This window comes from Vidua chalybeata, chromosome 4 (assembly GCF_026979565.1).
Source record: "Vidua chalybeata isolate OUT-0048 chromosome 4, bVidCha1 merged haplotype, whole genome shotgun sequence".
In the NCBI taxonomy this organism is placed as follows: domain Eukaryota; kingdom Metazoa; phylum Chordata; class Aves; order Passeriformes; family Viduidae; genus Vidua; species Vidua chalybeata.
Genome location: NC_071533.1, coordinates 66,033,799 through 66,057,955, shown reverse-complemented (window position 1 = coordinate 66,057,955; position 24,157 = coordinate 66,033,799). Strand labels below are relative to the sequence as shown.

The 24,157-nt window shown below is 39.6% G+C and overlaps 1 protein-coding gene across 1 annotated transcript in view; it reads left to right on the top strand.

Annotated features, from left to right (window-relative positions):
- Positions 1–1,338: 1,338 nt before the first annotated feature.
- UVSSA (UV stimulated scaffold protein A) overlaps positions 1,339–24,157 on the top strand; it is a 47,802-nt gene continuing 24,983 nt past the window's right edge. The window contains exons 1-7 of the mRNA XM_053940965.1: positions 1,339–1,549; positions 1,785–2,115; positions 5,425–5,545; positions 6,714–7,139; positions 8,231–8,340; positions 8,938–9,066; positions 22,281–22,392. Of these exons, the coding sequence (XP_053796940.1) occupies positions 1,452–1,549; positions 1,785–2,115; positions 5,425–5,545; positions 6,714–7,139; positions 8,231–8,340; positions 8,938–9,066; positions 22,281–22,392 (1,327 nt within the window). The 5' untranslated portion in view covers positions 1,339–1,451. The remainder of the gene's footprint in view (positions 1,550–1,784; positions 2,116–5,424; positions 5,546–6,713; positions 7,140–8,230; positions 8,341–8,937; positions 9,067–22,280; positions 22,393–24,157) is intronic.

The window sequence follows — 24,157 nt, the reverse complement described above, 5'->3', positions numbered from 1 at the left end:
ATCTAAACTTTACAGATGAGCTGTGCCACTCTGTGTGACTTTCACATGGAAATTCACTGTGCTTGATGGAAGGCAATGGGGAAAGGATAAACATTATTAAAAAGCAGGATGTCATTGGTTTCATGCATTGAGTCAGAAATAGCAGAGCCACTGCAAAATGTATGTCTTCATTTACTGCAGTAAATGTGGTTGAAGACATGAGTCCATTCCTAGTGAAAATTGTTCAATGCCATCTTTCCCGAGCCAGCAGACACAGCTGCAACACCAATCCACAGAAACCCCTTCCAACACGTGCCTGAACTGTGCATTAATGGCAATACCTGTCAATTACCTGACATCCTCAAACGGGAACAGATATTTTAGATGTCTTCCTCCTTTAGGATGCTCAAAGTGGGCGCTGCGAGGTGTTGTTTATTCCCAGTGGTTAAGCAGCACTTTCAGAGCTGGGGGTCTGCAGAGCACCCAGACCTGCAGGTTCTGCCAGCACTGAGCCCAGGGCCGCCTCACGATGTCCCAGAACGGACCCAGACCGGGGGTGGCACACAAGGACACTTTTGTGGCGGTGCAGCAGCGCCCCGGGACGGGCCCCTCATGACAAGGAGGACCCAGAGGTGCTGGAGCCTGTCCAGAGATCGGGACGGAGCTGGGGAAGGGCCTGGAGCACAAGAGCTGTGAGGGAGGGCGCAAAGGAGGCTCAGGGGAGCCTTCTGCATCTCTGCAATTGCCTGCCGAGAGCTGCGGGCCAGCCCCGCCAACAGCGACAGGACGAGAGGACAGCTGTAAGGCGCGCCAGGGGAGGTTTAGGTTGGACTGTAGGAGGAATTTGTTCACAGAAAGGGTGATTGCACCTTGGAGCCACCGTCCCTGCAGGTGTTTAAGGAAAGACTGGGGCGGTGGTGTTCGGTTGCTGTCGATGGTCTCGGAGGTGTCAGTGACTCTGTGATAAGCTGGGGCGCTGCGTGCCGCCTGCGCGCCCCTGCAGGCGGGCTCGGGTTAAACACAGCAGCCCCTCACACAAAACGGGGCGCGGCGCCTTTAAGGCTTCCCCCGCCCTTCCCCGGCCGCGCTTCCGGGTGCCGGCTCGTCACGTGGGCGGGGAGATGGTAGGTGCCGGGCGGGGGGGAGGAAGGTACCACCCGCCGCGGGGCGGGGGGAGCAGCACCCAAAGGGGCGGGGCTCACACAGGGGGCGCGGCCTCAGCACTTGATGGGCGTGGCTCCATGTGGGCGTGGCTCTACAAGGGCGTGTGCGCCCTGAGGGGCGGGGCCTACGCAAGAGGCGGGTCTGTGTGAGGGGCGGGGTTTCCTCGGGGGCGGGGCTCCGCTGAGGGCCGGAAGATGGCGCCGCCCAGCCGCGGCCGGGCCCGGCGGCGCTGGCGCTTCCTGGCCGGGGCTCCCCCGGCTTGAGGGAATTTCGGGTCGGGTGTCCCGGCAGCTCCGGTGCCGGCGGAGATGGACCAGCGCCTGGCTGAGCTGGTGGAGGAGCTCACCACCTCGGGGGAGCTGCGGCTGGAGCCCGGCAGGATGAAGGAGCTGAAGAAGATCTGCAAGTACGGCAGGAGGGAGGGACAGAGCCGGGCCCCGCTGTTGTCCCCAGGTCGGCAGTCCCGGGCAGAACCGCCCCGAGCGCTGTTCTGGGGCCTGCTGTGGGGACTGGGTGCTGCCGGCACAGAAGCTGTTCGCTTAAAATTTAAAATAAATTACGTCCCCAAGCTTACGTTTGTACGTGCTGAGCGTCTTTTTAAATATCTCCCCCTCCTTTTTCTTCGTTTTCTCCGTGCTCAGGTCGTCGGAGGAGCACATCAGCCACGCGTACCGCCTGCTGGTGGCGCGGCTCCAAGAGGAGCACGCCGAGATGCGCTTCTCCGCCTTCCAGGTGGTGCAGGAGCTGTTCGCCAGGTCCCACCAGTTCAGGACGCTGCTCATCTCCAACTTCCAGGAGTTCCTGGAGCTCACGGTGGGGATAGACCACGAGCAGCCGCTGCCCCCGCCCAAGGAGGTGGCGCAGAAGCTGAGGAAAGCGGCCATCAGGGCAGTGCAAGACTGGCATGAGAAATACGGGGAGGCCTACAAGCAGCTTTCCCTGGGATACCACTTCCTAAAGCAGAACAAGAAGGTATGCTGCGTTTTTTTTGCTCCACTCTGTGGTATTAGGTGATGATCACCAGGTGATGTTCAAAGTAAGGAAACCAATAAATGTTAAAAAAAAAAAAAAAAAAAAAGCTGTAGGAGACAACATTGCCTGTAGGAGACCTTCTATTGAGCATGGCCTTTGGAAGACAAACCCCAGGCTTTCTGTTCATCTTGCAGTACTATAGGTTTTTAAAACTCTGGTCTTGTACTGGTGGCTGGGCTCTGCCTTTTTTAGGGTGCAAGTACTGCTCACCAGCTGGCTTTCACCCACTGATTCCTGATTGGAGCCCCGAGGTTTAGCTCTTTTGGGAAGGGCAATAATATAATGGTCATGCATTAAACTGAGGATAAACACCTATTACATCTTTCTATGCCAGTTTAAACTAGCTTGATTTCTGTACTGAGCTGCCCAGTTCTAGGTCCCCTTTGCTGTACAACTTTGCAAGTGTACATGCCTGCCACCCTCAGCTACAGTGTTACTGTGCCAGAAAAGAGGTTTTATGAAAGAGAAATTTCATGTAAACCTTAGCTTTTAGATGTCACTTCAAGTTGCTGTGTTTGGAACATTCTACTGCCTTAGTCTGTCTTCTGAGGTGCAGCAGTAAAATTCAGAGCACTATTCTAGCATTCATACTGCCTACAATGATAATAACAGGCTTTCAGTAAACATACTGATTTTCTTTCTCTTCAGAAAGTCAGATTCAGAACCCTAACAGCAGATGAAAAGCTTTTGTGATACGTGAAGTAGTTCTGTTGTTCTGGTTCCATAGTAAGCTAATGTTGTTCCCTACTGAACTGTGCTGTGCTGGTTTTTTATACAGATTTTGGCATCTGCTCACAAAAGATGATTGGGATGGAACTATCCTTTCTTACCTTGTTTAAGAAAGGAAGAAAACTAAATGACAGTGATGAGGAGAAGTGCAAGACTGAGACAAGGGGGCTTTAACAAGTAATACAGTTTCACCCAGTTGAACACAAGTGTACAACAGCTCTGCTCCTGTGGTCTGTGCCTGCTCCCCAGTAACAACTGGGGGATCCCTCTCCAGGTTTTGATACAAGCTGTGCTATTTTCTGGAGCAGCTGGATTTGAGCTCCTTTACAAGCATTAACATCAACAGAAGCAATCTCAGGTAGTTTGATAACTCTTGTACTCAGAGACTTGATATGAGCCAACTGGTCGTTTGCCAGCTTAATGCTTGAAATGTGAGAAGCAACCAAAAGTTTTGAGGAGGCATTTGCTACTTTTTTTGTAGTAAAATACATTATTGTTGAGTTTTACTGGTTTGGCACAGTGGCATGGGGCAACTTGGGTGGAGTTTTAGCTCTGTGTGTGGTCCATAGTTGGGTTTTGGGTTTTTCTTAATGATCACCAAAGTCACTTTATAAACAGTCAGAATATGCTATCTGCTGCTCTTTTAGGGTGTAAAGCTAGAGAGCTCCCTACTCTTTTAATGTTAGTAAGTCAGTAGTAGGAGGTACCAAGTAGGTGCCTCGATAAATGTTTGACTTCAAGAACAAATAATGCTTCAATATACATGAAAGTAATTGTTTTCAAACTCCCATCTCAAAGTTTAAAAGAAGAAGAAAGAGGATAAATATTTCACATATTTCCAAATGTTTGCATATTTGGGCACGTGACTCATATTGTAGTGTCTTTGAATCTGAGGAATGCATGGATGGAATTACAGAACAGGATTTCAAACAGATCCACTCAGAGTATAGTACTGCTGTGTTCCAGTATTTTCACAAAAGTTGCAGTAATTGTCTCAGCCTGCTGCTTGGCATCCTTTCAGTTGAGCAGTTTTTTGCTGCTCAGACATCCATAATTGCAGACCAGCAGTAAAAAACTTCCTGGTCCTTTTGGTATCGAGAATGGGAAAGAATGGGCAGATGACTCCCCTGTAGGTACTCTGGCATGAGGCAGAAGTTGTGCTTTAGGAAGCTGGGTCTGGTTTTCTGTGCAGTCCAGTCTGCCAGCAAATGGTGGCTGCAGTTCCTGGGTTTTGTATCTTTGTTCTGCTTTTGTGGGCAGTGTTGCTCTTTAAGTGGATCTGTTTCTCCCAGTTCTGTGTGGGGAGCTATGCAAACCTGTAGGAAAACCAGGTCCTGAAAACCAAGAAAGCTCACTCTGGTGAGCCACATGATGCAGTAGATTGTGAAACCAGATATTTTCCCTACCACCTTTCTGCCCACCTATTCCCTACTGAAAAACCAGGTTGGTGAGTGTGCCTATTTCCTAAACTGATGGAGACCCTGCGTGCCAGTTTCTCTGACAGCTGTTAGATTAAAACATTTGTGTGACTCCAAAACTTCATTGTAGGTTGTTGAGAGCCGCTAGTGGATGTTGACATGCTTGATCATCCAGCAGTGGCAAGAATGACAACCCTTCAGTGAGTGCTTGTGATGGAGACACTGCAAGAGAGTCTGTGGGCTGCAGAATCAGCAAAGTGCAGGCTTACTCAGCACTGTCTGTCTGGCAGGTCATAAAAGTTGTGTGGTAGGAAATTCTGTGTTCTAACGCAAAAGGGTTTCCTTCTGCATTCATGCAATCAAGCCTCCCTTCTTTAAAACGGGAGTGAATTTTTTTTTTGTTTTCAATCCCAAACAAAAAAATCCCCCAAAATATTGCTAATATTTTAAGAAACAGTGTTTTGAGTTGTTCAGATTAATGTTTATATTACAGCCATAAGGAAGTGAAGCTGAATGGTTTTTCCCTCAATATCACAATTCAGTAATGTAACTGTAAAATCACAAATTAGGTCTTTCTTAATAAATTTGAAGGTCTTCTCTTTTATTTCCCTTTCTAACAAAGTTCTTTTGTAAGTTATGTATATATACACAAGTTGCTATAGTTCTTACAAATTTTCCTGAATTTCCTGGTGGACATGGTGTGATATTTTCATGTAATCTTAATATCTACCCTGCATAGTCTCTTCCTGCTCATTCTCCCTAACTCCTTGTCTCCGATGCTGTGACAGAAATCTCCCAAAGCCCCATTTGTTCCTGCATTCTGGATGTGAAACTCTAAGGGGTTTAAGGGGTTTGTTTTTCTACCTTATGATTTCCTTTTGAAAGCCATTGATTCTCAACAGTCCTTTATTAGTAGGAGTAAAAACTCTATTCACAATTGCTGCAGTTATTGATTCAAGGGGGAGAAGAGATAAAAGGAAATGCTGCTGAGCTTCTGGCTGATGTTACAGGATTTTTCACCACAGATAAGGATCTTAGGAAATGGATTTTCTATATATTTCTTACGAGGAATGTTACACTTTTTTCTTAATTTCCTCCTTAGGTGGATTTTCAAGATGTACATGCCAGAACTGTGGCTGAAAGGAGGAGGGAGGAGGAGAAACAAAAACGACTGGAGAACATTTACAAAGAAAAAGTCAAAAGAACTGAAAAAGAAATGCAAGGTTGGTTGCTTTGGTTCTCTTAGTGCATTTTTGGTTTGGTTTCTTGTTTGTTTTTAAAGCAACCTTTTTTTTAAGGTTACATAAAATAATTTCTGAGAATAGCTATCCAGTTAATAGCTGACAACAGAAAGCAGGAATACTGCATTTGTTGGCGCTCAACCCTCCCTTTCTCTCACCTAAAGAATATCAGGGGAAAGAAGTGACTGTTAAGTGAGTTCAGTAGGAAGAGGTGGAAAAGAAAGAAAATGTTATCAAGTAAAGATCTGGTCTCTAATTCAGTAAAGTATGAGTGTATCACCCCAAGTAAATGAATCATGAGACTTTTTGGAGCTAGTGACTTAATTTCTGTTAGGCACAGACTTCCCAATGCCCTGTTGGCCTATTGCATTACTTATATTATATATACAGTCATTGTGTTCCAGAAATACAAGCAATGGTCTGCACAGGAATCTTGGATGCAGTGTAGGATAACTGTGAAAAGTGTCACAGTGCAGCTAGAAAATGTAACTGGGGCATGAGTCTCTGAGCAATATGTGCATAGCAGACAGATTTCTGTCACCCCAAAGAACAACAGAGATAGTATGTATATTATGCTGCAGTTATAAAGGGTTGTTTAATGAAATTACTTTGGTGTACGTAATGCATGCAATTGTGTCTGCATTTATTCTGCATGCTGGAAATGTTTTCATACACTAGAGTGGAATTTTAAAGAGATTTAACTTTCTTAAACAAAGTAATTTGTATCAGTAGCATCTCTTTGAGCAATAACATACATTCATGGCTATTCCTACACACAGCTATAAAATTCATGGCTGTAGAATGAATGCCCACCAACATCACTAAGAATATCTCATTGAGCCTTGTTTTCCTTCAAATTCTATGAAGCACTTGAGTCATCTTTACATAGTGAAATTTTAGAGAGGATAAGGAAAGGAGGAGTCCTGATTCTACATACCTGGCTCAGGAAATTCTAGATTTCCTGCTTAGGGATTGTCACTTTTATAAGGACAATTTCTGCAGAAGAGGAAGATCTGTATGGCTCAGCTGTGACTGGAGAAATGAATTCCCCCTTTGGCAGTCATATTTGCTTTGTATCTCTGTGTCTGCTCTGGAGACATTAACATTTTACAGTATCTAACAACTTTATAAAACAATTGTGTCTTGATAGAAATGTCCCAAGAGATTGCTGATACACTGACAGAGATGGAAAACTGTTTCCAGCTTCTGATGCCAGATCCTTTCAATTTTGGGGTGAATGAGATTGACCCAGAGCTCAGCAAACAAACATCTGCTAATGAGGCCGGACCTGCATCCTCCTTGTCCTCCCAGGGGCAGGTTTACCCATCCTCTTTGGGGTGCATGGACGATGAACAGCCATGCTGCAGCAAGGACATTCTTCCTGTTTCTCAGTGTGTTACAGCTGATGGAAACAAAGAGGTAGATGAGAAGCCTGAGCAAGAAGAGCTGGATGGAGACACACACTCGGACATTGCATTCAGCGGCCCTGGTCTCGATGATGATGATTACCAGACTTTTGTTAGGAATCATGGGCTTATTTCACATAAATATACTCTTGACCTTGAAATCTCCACAGGTACCTGAAACAACTTTTTACATGTAGCTGGAGGCAGCCTTTCTCTGAAGTGTTTTGTGCTTGTGGTTTTGGTTTTGTTTCTGTTACTTAAATGCTGGGGTTACTGCACACCATTTTGCTTTGGGATTCCTGCACATCACTTTGTGGGTTTTTTTTTTTTAATTTGTTTTCTTAATTTATATTTTATTTTTCTGTTTCTGGTTCCTCTAGTAACTGTTCTTAGTTTTGGATGTCCTTGTGTGTGATTAGCAGATTTCATTAATTACCTTCTAAGACTGAACTTTAGTAATAGTTGTTACAAGCCCATTATAGCACTTCATAGTATCTATGATGAGTCTTTTGTGTTTAAAAACAATCTCTTTATCAAATACAATTTTCTTTATCTTTGCTATTCACCTCTTTCTCTCTGTAGCTGGGGAATAAGCTGCTAGTTTAAAAATATTACAACTAGGTGTTTCTGAAACTTTTTCCTTGCAAGAAAGTAAGTAGTTTTGCTAGCAAGTGATTACACCTTTTTTTGTATAACTTTGTTGGTGTGAGTTACCTGTAGAAAAATCAGGATGGTTTGTGTTTTGGAAGTGTCTTAAAATTCCTGTCCTAAGGAAATTCCATGTACAGACAGTAAGGGTGATATCTCCTTCTCTGTTTGCTGACAACAGTGGGTGAAAAGTATAACTTTTACATGGATAATGGCATACTTGGCTTCTTTGGCAGCCAAGTCCCTGTTACTGCCAGGGTAGGGATTATTTTGTATTGAATATGAAGAACTTGGCCCTGCTCATTTGAACTTGGGACAAGATGTAATGAAAATAGTAAGACTGAACTTGTCTGTGGTTTATGTGGGGATTCCTTAGTAATGATGGCTTAACAATCTTTTCTGGCATGCTGGACTGAACACTTTTCATGTTTTCCTCAGATTTTTTGAGTATGTGGATAGTAATAGACTAATTAATACTGAGCAGAGAAGCATTCTGATGTTTGTAACACTTCCTGAAGTGATCAAATGTCTTAGAGTAATTTACCTTCTTTAGCTCCTGTAGTGAAGATACCATAAATGTCATGCACTAACTCTTTTCCCCTGTTTTGAGCAGATATAAAAGTGCAAGAAAATGAAGATAATACTGCCATCATAAACAGTGTCATGGATGCTCACAAACTTCTCAGAAATAAGTTCTGGCCTTCTGTGCAGTCCTGGATTCAGGTGGGATAAAGAGAATTTTTTTTTTCTTAATTTTTTAATAAAAACATGGTGAAACAAGGACTGGGATACAGTAAGGCTTGAGGGTGAGTGAGCCAAAAGGAAATGAAGGTTGGAGAAACAGGAACAATTAGAGAAGATTTCTATTTCAGTAAGGGTGTACTAAAGGACACTGCAGGAGCTATGTAGCTTGTTGGATAGCTCTCAGCCTTGGGTGTGGTACCTATAGGCAATTGTTTGTTTGTTTTTTTAAGATAGGTAAGACTTGGCTTCTTTGCAGAGTCTCAAAGTAAAACACAGCTTATTTTTGTTAGACATCTCTCTATCAGGTTAGCAGTGTATCATGGGGCCTCCTGAGTGGAATTTGGCCTACTGGAGGGCACTCTCAAGAAGATCTTTCTTATAGCTGTTCATTCTTTGGCTTCACTAGTTGCTATTAGTTTTTATAGTCTAGATAGAAAATGAATTGGCTTCATGAATTGTCACTTGTACAGCAAAGGAATTTGTGATGTTTTTTCATTAATTATGAGGGAAAACTGGAAATATTTTTTGGCTCAGACTTCTAGAAGAAAATAAGAATGTTGTTTTCTTGGTTTGCAGCTACTTACCAGAGCAGGAATCAATGATGATCGGCTAAGATGTGCCATTGAACTCAAGAATAAATTGGAGACTGCTATGAAGAAATACAAGGAAATGGACATTTCCTTTAAAGCAAGAAAAAGAAAAGTGGTGAGTTTCTTAAAATTCTGTTTTACTAGAGAGAATCTTAGTAAAGCTTAGCTTGTATACAGAAAAATGCTCTTTCTCTTAAACCGTAACCTGGGAAACTTTTCAGCATAGGTTTCATTATAAAGTACATTAATTCAGCTGATTGTAGCTTCCATCAAGGAGCAGTAAACACCTGTATAATATTCCTGGGGCCTGGTTATTAGACCAAAACTGTTTAAAGCATCCCTGTTGTTGTTTAGGATAGAGAAGTGGGTAAGTGCAGATTTTATTTACTCTTAGTTACTTTATGTGTAACACTGTTAAATCCTCAGCTTCTTTTGTGCATATTTCTCAATAGACACTGTACTGCTCATGTTCTTTCACAATTTGCTAAACTCTGAGAGTCTCTCAGTTCAGGAAAGTAGTTTCTCTGCTTTGTAGCATTTACTCTGTACTAAGCATGTAATGTGATTAAGGTTATCACAGGAAAATTTAGAGCATCAAACTATTTCACAGAGATTGAGATTCATTGCACCTATGACAGTTCTTACGAAATAGGTAGACTTTGTGGGTAAACAGAGGCTGAAAGATCAAATACATTCTTCAGATCCAAAAAGGAGTTTATGGCCTGTTTATGTAGATAAAAAGCAGAGCTGCATGATACTAATTTCTGTTGGCTGTGATGAAATGAAATAACTGCGTAGCTTGACATGAAAATAAGTGGTTTAGGTCAGAGTCCAGACTAGAGTTTGGTTTGGATTTACTGGATTGTATGAATTTGATCTGGACATAACACCTTGAGATAAATTGTGTAGTCTCATTTTGCCATGACTGAGTGCTGTAGACTTTGCCTTCATTGTACAAATGAAGCTAAATCAAGATTAATCTGGTTCATCATTTTAACACCTCCTGATGTGCCACACCAGTCAAAAATGCCAACTCTGAATGAAAAGTACTGAAAGACTGACTTGTCAGAGGCTTTTGTCTCCAGTGAAATATGTGTGCTACCTTTATGCAACCAGCTATGAAGGAATCCAGACATCTGCTGTCATTCCTGCCATTTGCTTGACAGGACTTCATTTGCTGCACCTCTGCATGGAATATTGGTTGCTATATTTCTTGTAAGATGTAAAAGACATTCAAGCCCTGATTTTCATGTGTGAATGTGCATGTGTGTGTGTTTTTAGAGTGGTGTTGTTACCACTTAGGAGAATGACCAATGCTATCTGTATGCTTATATAACATGTTTAGAACTAATACTGATATTAATTTGAAAGCTAATAAATTCCATTGTTAAAAAGACAAAAAGATAGGAAGCACATCGTGCTCACAATACTTTTAAAATGAAGCAATGCTGACTGAGTTAAGCATTGAGAACAATATATAAATATTCCTAGGGTTTTTCTCCAGTGGAAAATAACCAAATTTAGTGTTAGCGCTGAGCTATTTTAAATTTATAACCTGAACACAGAGAGCTTTGTACAGCAGAAGGAAACGACATAAATTATATTTTATTCATGTGTCAGATGACTTTATTGAAACATAAAAACATGGCAAATTGGGAGTCTAGTAGAACAAAATAAACAGAATCTCTTAGGCCATGGTTATTGAATCCCCATCTGTCAAATATTTACATGTCAGCATGTGAAACACTGCACACATCTCCTCTTCAGTTGAGCATTGCTGCCTGTGATAGGTGTTGTGGCTTTGTCCAGGTGTCCTCGTGTCCTTGGAGCTGTAGCTCTTGCCATGCCAGTTTTGCTGTCTTGTGTATCTCTGAAGCCAAGAGAAGAAGTAGTGCCAGCCTGTCTGTCCTGCAAAGGCCTGGCTCCCAGCCACCCTGTCCTTCCAAAGCTTTACAGATGGGATTTGCTGGCACATGGGACCAGTGAGTGCTGGACCTGCTCATGTGTGGAGATGAGCACACCTGGAGATGCAGGGGAGTGTTCAGTGAGCAGAGAGGGAGAATGTGAATCAGTGGCTGAGTGCAGAAGGTCCCATGTAGATTGGTTTGTAGGTGGTCTGTGCCATCTCTGTATTTGGATCGGATGGCAGTTCTGCACTCTAAGGTGGCTGTATCCTTAACTGGAGAATGTAAAGGTGAATTGTTTGTGTACTTGCTCATTTCAACTGTCATTATGATCCTGCACCACAGCAAACCATTCTTTCAGGGAGAAAGGGGTTTTATTTAATTAGCAAATACAAAACAGAGTGATAGGGACTTGGCAACTTGGCTGGGGACTTGGGCTTGCCCACTCTCCTGGGACCTTTTGCATTTTCTTCTTGCTCAATCTCCAGGCTTCTGTGGGCACTAATTTTCCCCCTTTTTATCTGTTCTATTCTGTGTTTTGTTTCTGTTCTGTCTGGGAACAGAGGGAGTAAAGGCTTTACCCATCCTCAAACTGAGATCAAGAAAGTTGATAAAGGGAAGAGTTTAGTGATAGACAATGAAACTGGAGATTTATTACTGTGAACTCTACTATCTCTCAATCCCACAGATTTAAATTGTCACTTTAAAGAGGGAAGGTCCTGGAGTGCCTTACAATTGCTATGTGTCATTGCTGCTCTTTTTTAGCTGATCAGTTACACGTGGATATGGCTGAAATGCAAATAATTGTGTATATCTGGAGTAATTCTTGATGCTGCGGTTTAATATGAATATACCAGCAGTGTAGCTTGATGTAAATTACACTGAGAGTAAGAAATTGGTGGTTATGTGGCCTGATTCCACTGAAGAAATACTTGCTTGGTTCACAAGGTGTGTGCTTTTGGCAATCCTTATTATATCTATGCTTCCATTGTTTCTCATTTAATTTTCCATATCACAGAGCACAAGCCTCCAAGGCAGGTGCCTTTGGCAATCAGAGCCTGTTACACAATTAGCACAAGTTACTTTCTCTGAAGTTGTTTTTTACCTTTATTTTTACTGAAAAATAAAATGTCAAACTGCTTTTCAAACCACAGGAGAACTTTCTGGAGGTTTAGGGAAGTTCCCTTATACAAAGTCTCTTGAAGGAAAGCACAGAACTTTATACAGTGAGATACTTTGACTTAAAATGGTTTATAGTGACATGAGCTATAACCGCTTTTACTTTCATCCTCTATGAGAGTGAAGAACACAAACCATCAGAGAGTCTTAATTACAAGGAGGGCCATCATTTCTATGTGACACTTACACCCTGCCAGCACGAGCAGCCTGTGTTTTGTGCTTGCCTCTCAGGAGCTGTGGGAGGAGAGGGAAAAGAAAAACAAAGGTTATACTTTACTTGTCTAGAAACAAATCTCTTGCAACAGATTTTACAATTATTAATACATCTCAGTTGCCCAGTCCACACATTTCCCATTCCCACTGCTGTGCCCCCAGTAGATCAGAAGTCAAGGCATTTTTACAAGCTGTTACTTTTTCAAATGGGTGGAGGGTGGACAAAAAAAATTGCAGACTACCTGTATTGGTCAAAGGCAAATGCTTTTTTGTGCTTACATGGCTTATGTTCACTGTAGTTAAGTCCTTGTTTGGGATGTCAGTCAGGTTTCTGACAGGAAATGCATTCTGAGGGTATAAACATTTTGAGGGTTTTGAAATTAATTTTTCTGTGAGTCTGGGTTTTGGCTGAATCCAGGTGAAGAGGGTGGGACCTGTAAAAAGGCTTTTATTTCACGGTAGCAGGGTGCTCAGACAGGAACCTTTCCTCTCTGAGTGCCTGCTCAGGAGAATTCCAGTGCCCAGTAGAGGGAGTGCAAACTGCACGCTCCACATTTTCCTCTGTGCCACCTTGATCCAGAGCCAGCCATCCGCTCCTTCTGTGTTTTCAGGTAAACTTACTACAGCAGCAACACCAGAGACATTTGAAGTTAATTCGTGACTCTATGAATTATTGTAGAAGTACAGTTGTAATTACTGGCTTAGATTGGTGTTTAAATAGACACTACTGTAGACTTTTGATTCTTTTGCAGGAATAACAATCAAATTGTTCTTAAAAACTTTTTTTTCTGGTTAGAAATAGATTTGTTTCTCAATATTTTCTTCCTTTTCTTACAATACTGGATTTTAATTTCTTATTGTTTGATGTCTGATTTGCTGCTGATTAGATGCAAGTGATCTGGCAATTTTAGAGGACAAGTATGTACTGCATTTTAAATTATGCACGCTACCTTTCACTTACATCCTTTCCATAAAGACTTACCCATTAGGATAATACTTGAAATCCTGACATTGTTAATAGAAATGTAGCTCATCAGCTAGATTTTGTACACTCAAAGTATGCTCATGTCTTACATAATTACCTTGGGAAGCTGTGGAAGGTTTAGTACTGAGGCTGGCTAAAACTTTGGCAGGCAAAATCCAGGAGGAAGGATGATGTGAAAAACATTCACATGTCTGTCAGCAGGGGGATCATTTAACAGACCTGTTACACTTCGAATTTTAAATTTCAAATTACATTAACAACCAGGGATATATAGTTTTTCATTAACTGTATTCATTACTTTTTGTTTCACCTTTCCTTATCTTCTGTCAAATCTAAGCCTGCACTTGGATCTTGATTTATTCCTGTACTTAATTTTATCCATGTGAAACATCTGGTTGAACTCAATAATGCCATTAATAATTAGATTTGGGGGAGCCTGTCCTTGTGTAGTCCAGAATCTGATATTCAAACCTCACTATAATACAAGTAAGATTTTTTCAGAAAAAGTAATATCAGAAAATTGTTGCAAATTTACAATTTAAATATTTGCTGCTAATTATTTAGTCCTAAAATACATTAAAAGGTTTAAATTTTAATATGCTATACGTTAAGCCAAGAGTTCTGCCAATTACTTGGTTACACCACTTGCTGATTTTTTTTCCCATGTCTTCAACTACAGCTTGGCATTTTAGCAATTCTAATGAGTTATTTCTACCTAATAATTTTGTAGTTTTATAACCAGCTCTTTTCAAGCCTGTCTTTTTGTTAAGTTAGTGCCTGCTTTAAGAAAAAAAAAAAAAAAAAGCTGCACTGGATTTTTAATTTCTTTTTCTGCTTCTGTAGCCATACAGAATCCAGTCCCACTGACAGCTCTCTGTAACAGCTTCCTGTACTCACATCCTTACAGTTTTTTTTCTCTTGTTCATTTTAGAGAAGTTGTTTCTGGGGGTTAGGTAATTGTCCTCAGTGATCCCTCTCAGTGCCTGAAACCACATTGACTGAAACATGCTCAGACCATGCAGCAAGAGAGACACCTTTGTAGAGAAGTCTTTTCCCCAGGTGCTGCTTTTTAACAAAAACCCCAACTCTTAATAAGAAGTTGCCCTATGAAAACTGGAAGCATTTAATTTTAAGATTTAAATGATAACTTGATGTTGATTGTTAGTATGTTTTCTATAGAGAAATATAGGAATATTTGATAACTATAGCAGCATTATTCCTAAAGATGTTCTTTACCAGATTTTATACATTGTTAGCCTGTAATGTGGTCAGAATAAATAGTAAAATTTATTAATGTTTATATGGGCAAATTGGTAGCCCAGGCAACATTTAAATGGTTTGGGGTTTTTTTGTCTAGGTAATATTTATCAAAAAAGCCAGGTCAACCATAACTGTAAAAATAAACACAGAATATTAAATAGGTCATACAGATACTTAGTGCTCCTTCTTCCCTCCTTCCTATTTTAATTGGTGTTATTTTTATTGTCATGTTTGTCATGTTCTTATTATTTCTGTTAAATGATCACTTTTCATCTAAAAGAGCTTTCTATTTTTTTAAGTTTTATTAGGATGTAGGACTGATATAAAACAAAACACTGTAAAATTAGCCCTCAGAGCAGCACTCCCTTGTTAAAGTGTCTGATCAGCTGGGTGATGGGTTTGATTGGGTTTGTCTCTTCCTGAGAGCTGAATGTTGCTGTGGTGTGTTTTATGCTTTGCCCTGGCCATGCAGCCTGCCACTGCTCTGAAGTTATTAAAAATATCTTGTTATGCAGATCTAGCCATGAATTCTTAGGGTTGTCACTGCGACGACCTCTGATCCCTGTCTGATTCGCAGGTCGCACAATGCAATTTGGAGCTCCTCTAATAGAGTGTAAAATAAAGTAGGATGTCTCCATCATCAGGTTAACCCTTATGTTAAGTATTTAAGTTTTTCAGGCCGAAGGGTCATCTCCCTTGATTCATCCATGAATACTGAGCAGTGTGTACTCTCTAAGTAGGAGATATAAATTTGCTTCCTGCTTTTTATCCATCCTACTTTACAAGGGGAAATAGTGTATTGAAGTGATTTTTTTTGTGAGGTTCATAGAGGTACATTGCTAAATGTGTATTTATAAAAATGGAAAAGGAAGAAAAGTTTCAGGCTTGAAACATATATTAATGCATTTAAATCTAGCTGATGAGCAATATGAAAGTAAATATATCCACATCTAAAATGTCTTTGAACCTGAAATCCACAATCAGAAATACATGTGAGGTTATGTATATCTTGCATAGAATAATTTTTTACCTGTCTATAATAAATTAGGTTTATTCAATTGAGATGTGTATTTACCTGTTAGACTTGGGAACCTTCACTAGTTTAACTAAAACTGCTGCATCTCCCCTGAATGTGATACTTACTTTCTGAAAAATGTGGATTGCAAGAGAACTTGGCTTTTTTGATGTACCTACTTAAGGATTAAGATGATTTATGCAACCACGATTTTGGTAGATGGTGGGAGCTCAAGTAGTGAGGTATGAAAATACATCTGAGGACACATCTTGAGTGGTTATTGTTAAAGAAATACTGAACTTGCTTTGCAATATCTTCCTGAGATAATAATTTTGTCCAATGTACGAGTTTTCTAGACTGCCTTTATTTTCTGTCCTCTGTAACTGAAGGCACATACTGGTCTGCTGGGTCTCTTGGACATGCCAGTTTTTTCTGAAAGGATTCATGAAGATGCAGAGTCTTTTGAACTGGTTTTTGAGCTTGCCCCTCCAGGGCTCTGAGAATCCTCACAGACTCTTGCTTTAGGGAAAAACTGGTTCATCAGGTAGTTGTTATAGTGCTAAAACAATTTGGAGCAAGGTATATTCATTCTCCAGTGTCCTTTGGCAAAGTGTTGGGCTGGAAACCTTTAAGCATTTTTACTAACTCCTGGAAATTAGAAAATAATGTGAAAAGTGCATTTCTAAATAAAAGTCAGCCTGGCCAAGATGCTTATGTGCTGTTGAGCAACTACACATAGAATGAATGGTGATACTTTTACGGGTGAACATAAAATGTGCTTTGCCTGGACCACATATCTAATTTGCAGTCATGGGGTTTGAATTTATGTTCATATCACAAAGTGAAGGGGAGGGAGGCTGTGTGGGAGGTTCTTATAAATACAGCTCTGTTAATAGTTTGTGTTTTCCTTGTGTTGCACATGAGAAAACTCAAGCATGGTTCTAAAATCTGCCCAAATGCTAGCATTTATTTCCATGTCACCCTGTGTTGGATGATATAAAAGAATGGAAAGGAGGAATGTGTCTTTAGATTAAAGGTACACTGTTTGATTCTTCGGTTTCTATTACTGCCACTGAAGATTTTTACCCCACTCACTGTTTCCTTACATAGAATATCCCCAAATTTCATTTAACATGCCTGAAGTATGTTTTGTGTTGTGGTTGAATAAATAATGCATGTGCTTAAGGTTGCCCCTCTAACTAGGTTCTACAGCAATAAATATTCTGGTTCCCTAACCAAAATCTTCTAGAAAAATATTTAGTTGGCTTTGAGTAGATGCACATGAGATATTGGCATGGTGGAATAATTTGCAAGATCTTTCAGTGAGTGTATTAGCATATAAATAGCAGATGCAATGACGACCATCACAGCTGAGTACATTTAATTTTTAGTTTATAAGATAGAATGGGTTTTTAAATGCATAGCCATCAAGCCTGCTGAAAGACAAATGAAGTTTAAAGTTCACTTGTCTGAGGATGCCTTACATCATTTTTTTTAGAAAAGGGAAACAGGCACGCATAAAACTGAACAAAAGTGATTTCTTGGGTGAAAAGTAATTGAGATTGCAAACCAAGTTAATTAGACCATGCAAAATTTATTTAATGGTCCCAGCTGTAGTTTGCAAGTAGTGTTTTAGTGATTAGATATGATTTCTTCATGTGCTATCTTTTCTCTTCCTTCTTTTTCTAAAATAATTAGTAGTGGCTGTACATCTAGTCCTACAAACTGATTGCATTGTATATTTCAGTAATTTTATTGCTTGCTTTAATTATGATTGCAGAGACTCAGGTTTTTAAATCCTCTTAGCAGAATGTAGCAGTCAATTTGTATAAAAGTGAGAAAAGGATCAAGGGCTTTTCTTCACATCTTTCCAAGTGTTGTGTGGTGGATGCAGGCTTTTTTCACATTTGTTACTGGTTGGGGTGGGTGAACTTAAATGGGGCTCTGGTTGCACTGAGCTGCACTAACAGAAGGAGGCTGTTGGAGCATTCACAGCAAAATAAAAGAAGCAATTGCATTTCTACTGCCATTCAGGTTTTTTTAATAATGTAGAATAATAAGGAAACATATGTTTTTCAAGGTTTTTTTTGATGTATTAGGGAGGAAATTGTTTGATTACACTTGTTTAGTTGGAAGAGTCAGCACTATTTTAGGTTTTTAGTGAAAAATTGGGAGAATTGTGATGTTCTAAGTGATTACGGTGAAAATAATGCACGTATATTTTCTGTCTTTTTTTAACCCATATTCTCATACATAAATAAGTCCAACTCAAGAATCTGAAAATTGCCTAGCTAAATCTCATTTCTTCTCACAGGAATATAGATATCTAGTCAGTGAGCCTACCATGTTAAAGAAACCAACAACCAACACATAGCTTTGCAAACTCATCATTCTATGACTTAGATAAATAAATAAAAAAATAAATATCAGCATTTTAGAGCAGATTAACTGGCTAAAAATTCCCTTCCCCTTAGAACCTGAGGAGCAGTGGTGGTGCAAGCAGCCTCTGATGTCTGGGGATCTGATGTCCCTTCAGGTGGACCATTCTCTAGTGACAGAGAGGGGCCCTTCACCCTCCATCTGCGATGAGACTGTGTTAGTGAGTTTCCTCATATCACCTGATAATTAGAATGGATTTGAAACCAGGAGCTTCTTTCTCACATTCTTTGACAGGGGCTTGAGAAACAAGCAGGTTTGTGCCTACCTATCTTCGAGGTATTTAATCTTGTACACTACAAGAAAAGCTTTAGATTGTGGTATTTATCACTTGCTCTTATACTTTACTTCCCTTCAGACATGGCACACTAGAAATTTCATATTGTTTGTTTTTATCTTAGTCTCCTTTTTCATGGTTGCAAGTACCCTCACCTTTCATTCCTAGAAGGGTTATAATTTACTTAATTGGCCACTTAAAACTATTGTCTTAAATATTTATTTGTTCTAATTTAATGGTGGATTGTTTATCTTTTTAATTGACTGAAAAAGTTTACCTGTAGTGGAAGCATAGATAGGAGGCAGTTGAGCTTTCCTACTACCTCTGTTGAAGTTGCTTTTGGAGCTCTCTTCATGCTGGCAAAGTGGAACTTAAAAAAAACAAAACATACTTTTCTAATTAATAATGTTGCCCATGAGCTCTCCCACTTTCTCTAGCAAGGAAATGGAACAAACATAAATGGGATGGCTCTGATAAAATACCACTGGAATGAAGTAAATTGAGATATAACTACCTGCTATTACTGTGCAACTTCTTGAATTTCCAACAGTGACAACTTTAATATTTCAAAGTAAAAAGATAACTTACTTAACTTGTTAAGGATTTTATCAAGATAAAGACTTTATGTCTGTTTGAAGGGAAAAGAGGGCTTAATTCCTGATAGTTAGCTAAGCAGTTAATTTTTTTTTCAGGAAATCTAGATTTAATAGAAGACTCCAGGGAAATTCAAGGGTGTGAACAATACGCATAATATTTTATGAAAATGACCCCCATATTTAAAATCTGGCATTATATGTTATGCATTGTAGCACCAAGTCCACATCTACCTTTTAGAAAATTAAAACACATAAATTCTGTTTAGTGTTTGATATGTGCTGCACTAGCTGAAAGCCATAATGCCCCTAAAACCTTGGGTTGCTTTTCACCTTTCATAAATTCCTGGGTAGATTCTATACAAAAAATAATTTTCAGCTCCGTGGCTCATTGTTATTCAAAGTTGATTGATTGTCGTCATTTACTCAGTGAGGAAGTTAAGTGCTGCTGTCATTTCTGAAGAGTATAATTGGGACGTTTCACAGGTCAGCGGCAGTGACAGGTTTCCCTTTTGATTAGTGTTAGACTGATAACAAAAATTACAGTTTCCTATGATTAATGTTTTCTATAGTACTTGAATGCACAGTTCATGGATTGTACCTAAACAAAGTGAATTTGCATCTGATTATGCCTTTTCTCTGTCAGGCTTTTCACGTGCTTTAAAGTTTTAGATCATGCAGGCAATACAGCAAAGTTGCTTCCAGTGCAGTTTTCAAGTGGAGGATTAGTGAGGTCCACTGAATTTTAGTGTATTACCATACGCTAAAAGAGAGATATGAACAAATTAGGTGAAATTTCAATTAAAGATAGTACTCTGCTTTCCCTCTAGTCCTCTCAGGGTATGACTTGCAAGGAAGTACTGGTATTATAACCCTGCTATTTTACGTATAATCTGGCAACTTAAGTGATCAGGCTGGACTGAGTTTTTTCCTCTGGCCAGTTTGACACTATTTCTCTGTTCCTTAAACCTGTTGCTATTTATTTATGAGTGAAAACAACGTGAATACACTGAATTTGCTTTTCCTTTTTATGATGTGGAAGTTAGGCAGTTTGTACATTATGACACAAAGTTGCAAACCAAGATCATCTATGACAAATTTTATCTTGGTGAAATCTTTTTTTTAATAGCTAGGTAAGAAATGGAACCTGAATATGAGAATTATGATGATGTCCTGCTTGTAGCTGGAGAAATACTGGAGGTTATTTGCTGGTGGTTACTTCCCAATTTAAATTGTGCCTAATAGATGAAAAGGGAATGACAACACCAGCAGAATTTCAAAACCAAAATACAAATCAAGTAGCTTCTCTTCAATCTCTAGCCCTCTTCAGATGTGCAGTAGAAGACATGTTGATTTTTTTTCTTTCAAAAGGCCATTAGGAATGTCTTCTAAAAGTTGTAGTTTCAGACAGATGTTCTGCTTTCAAATCTAGTGGCATTGTGAGTTTGTGATTAGAGGTGGATCCTTTCTTTGATTAGAACTCGTATTTTGGTTTCTGCTGAGGAGGTCAGGCTCAGTGTGCATCTGTCTGGGCTGGGCCCGGTATGGCCTGAATTGCTGCTTTGCTTTAGATCAGGAAAAATGATTGCAGTGGGAAACAAAAAGTAAACCAAGGGTGCAGGATCCACCTGCACTGAACTTAAATACTGGCAGCTCTTGGAAGTGGGATAATTGGGCTGAGACTGTACTGGGGTCCTGTCCTGTCTTTGGCAGCAGGGTGCTCTCAAACAGGATTGCCCTGAGATTTTATTTTAAAATTAAGACTAATTAGGTGTTCTCTACTAAGAATGTAATAGTAAATCAGCTCCTGTCATTGGGACAGTAAATCTGGTTTTTGTCTCTTCTTTTTCACTGGAACTGCAGCTTTCTTAGATCAAAATAACCTTTGAAACAAAGAATTCTACTTCTAACTTGTACCATCAATTCATTATGTGTTAATGTATATCTGTGTATTAATATCAATTAACATTCTTTGTTAGAAATTAATACAGTCCAGCCTACAATTAATTATGGCCAAAAAGAAATGCTGGGGTTTTTTTAAGTTATTAGTTATTTTAATTTTTTTAACCACATTTGATAAACCAAGGTTAGCTGCTAGATTTTGGCTTCAGAGTATATATGTGATTTAAAGGAACTCAGCTGTGACACAAGATTAGTGTAGTGAATTAAATTGGGAAAATTCTGCTGCAGGCAAAACCTGCAGTATCCTCTGTTGCTTGTAACAATGAGTAGTTGGTATGAATATTAACAGAATCCAGGTGCACTAATAGAAGTGAAGAGCACAGCTGAAAATAGTGAAAATTATGCTATTCTTTGTCAATTGCTTTGGGTTGCTGCAGTGAAGTGGAAGAAGTGATAGCTTGTGCTAAGGTTGGATTTGGTGGATACCTTTTACTATTTCCTTGCAAAAGCACATGGCAAACATACAATAAAGTGCTAATTGTGTTGTTGGGAAGAGGTGACTCTGAACATGGGCAAAGGAAATAAAGCTTAAAGTCTCCATCGTTGTTGCCTTTTTAGGGTAGTTGATATTTACTTTTTTAAAGCTGTGATAGTATAGGCCATGTCTGGTGACACTGATTCTTTTAGCTTATGTGTAATTTAGCAATAAAAATAATTTTCAAGTATGGAACAAGCGTAGAAAAACTATAGATTTGATGGCACATATACAACAGTTGCTAGCTAAAATTATACATAGGAAACCACTTTTGTGGATGAATTACACTGGTTAGTTGGACCTCTTTTTTTTTTTTTTTTCCCTACTTATAGATCCTCAATTTCAGACTACAAGACAGACCAAGTGCACATTAAAGAAAATCCTGTTTTGTTGGTCTTTATCAGAGTAATGTGTGTTGTCTGGTGATATAAATGGTTGGGATGTACCAAATCAGTTAAGAAATTAATGTATCAAATTATTCTTAGTACTGTTGTGAAGAAAAACACTGAACCACTGTAGTATACAGATGTGAATATTCTTATTTGGGTCACTATTATCAGCTTCCCCTCCTGTTTGCCTGCTCTGGTTTTGAGCTCTTAAACAATTTGTGATACCATTTAACATGCCACATTTTATTTGAGTGCTGCTAGATGAGTAAAATCATCAAAATGAGAATAATTAAGACTGTCATTTACTCATTAAGTCAAAATTTTGATGTTATTTTAAGATTTTTTTGGTCTTATTTTATAGCTTCACACTTTCTCAGACTTCACCAACTGCATGTGTTCTAATGGATAAAAGGGGCTTTAAAGAAACCCTTAGGATAGAGTATGGCTCTAGAGATAAAATGTTGAGCAAAGGCCTAATCTTAGATAAAGATTAAATACATAATTAGGGAAATACTTTTGACATGGAGAAGTCTCAGTAGGGCTATCAGGATGTTGGCAAAATATTTTCATTGTGAAGGGAAATGAAAAACAGTCTTCACATGAAAATAGAGAAAATAACCCCAACAAAAATATCTCTGTAGATGAAAGCCTCGGATGAGGATGATGACGATGAGGATGAAGATGAATTTGTGGAGGTCCCTGAGAAGGAAGGTTATGAGCCCCACATTCCAGACCACCTGCGTAAGGAATATGGTGAGTTTGCCCAGCTGTGACAGGCGTTATCCCTGCATGTTACTGCTGCACTAAGGTAAATAAACAGCCATTCTGAAGTAATAAAGTGATCAGCAGTGTGGGTAATCTCTGCCTGCTCTGAGGAAGTCATTACATGGACACCAGAGCAGTGACTGGCTCTGGATAAACAAATACTTCTAGGAGCAAGAGCAACTGAGATGAGCAGCTTATTCCATTCCATCATCTTCCACAGGAGTTCAGAGCCAGGAGCAGCACCCTGTGTGCTTGTAAGTGTGCAGAACACACACTGGGAGTGAAGGGATTGCAAAATAAAGTTGGCAATGAGCCTGAATATTACAAGTTCTGGTGCCAGTCTGGTGAGCTGGGATAAGGTGCTGTTCCATCACCTGCATTAGTAGCAGCTGGATGTGCACAGTCACTTTCTCCCATAGAATGGCCAATTTAGGGTGCTGCAGGGTGGCTCTTTTTGTTTAGGTGTTGCTGTCAGAAGATGTTAAATGCAGCTCAGCCTTCAAATGCAGAATTACAGCCATGGAGTACATACCAGATGACAAACTATAATTTTGCATTCTTAGTAAAAGTAGATGATTTTTAAATGAAGTTATACTTTCTATGTGTTCTTGTGAAATTGAGAGTGGTGTTTCTGCAGAAATTTCATCTTAATTCAACTTCCGTGCATTACTACTTGTCCTTTGTACCTCTTGCTTAATAAATCTGCAGCTTTACCTCTGTGTAACTCAGTATATTGGAGGACTCCCAAGATTTCAGTACATTGTAGAGAAGGGTAGCTGCCATCAAAAAGCTTTAAGTTAAAAACCTGTAGGAAGTGTTTTGCTCCTCCATTTGTCCATGAGTATTTTTGTAAGACTGGTGCTGTTGCTGTGGCTTTTTCAATCCTGTTGATACTTATTTTTCCCATTTCTGCAGTTCAGCTCATAGAAGTCAGGCTGCAGCTACCACCTGGAACTTGTTTTTCATATCTTTAGCAGCAGCCTAAGGAATTCTAACATGCAAAATTCTGTTTGTACATGCCAGCTTCCACTGGAACTGAAATGTATTCACCTCTTCCCTTTTATCTCATCTTCCTCATGGACACACATTTTTCAAAAATAAAGCATCTTACCACCCTTTGTATCACACTAACACAATACTTGGCTGCTATTTGAATTCCTTTTTATAGGAAAGGATAAAAGAAGAAGCCTGCTATCACTCAGGGATATTTTAAAAATCAAAATGGATTAAGAAATTCCCAATTTGTATTTAAACTATTGCTGATAGGAAAATACATATAGTGTAGAAGTACATATAGAAAATACATATAGTGAAGAAGTAAATCAATCAGAAAACAAAATAACTCTCTCATTTTGTATACCTGTGGTTATGTAGGAGCCAATGGTCACACTTGGCTGTTCTTTATCTGATGTATTCATTAAAAATAACATTTTGAAAGAAATTAATCATTCCTGATGCTTCTGAAGAAATTCAGCTTTACTTACAGCCATTTAAAGCTATTGTGTAAGTTCCCAGTTTAGGAAATGGTCTGAAAATAACTCAGAATTCCTGAAAATCACAGCTTAGAAAATGAAAGTCTGCATGAGTGGAATGTTCTAACTGGAACATGAAACCTCCCATGTAAAATAAAATCCCAGTGTTACATGGAAAGTGGGAATGGTTATAACTGTTTTCCCTTTTGTTGTTACTTTTCCTGAACAAGCCAGATTAACTTGATACAGTAAACCAGAAAACAAAGCTGTTAAACATGACT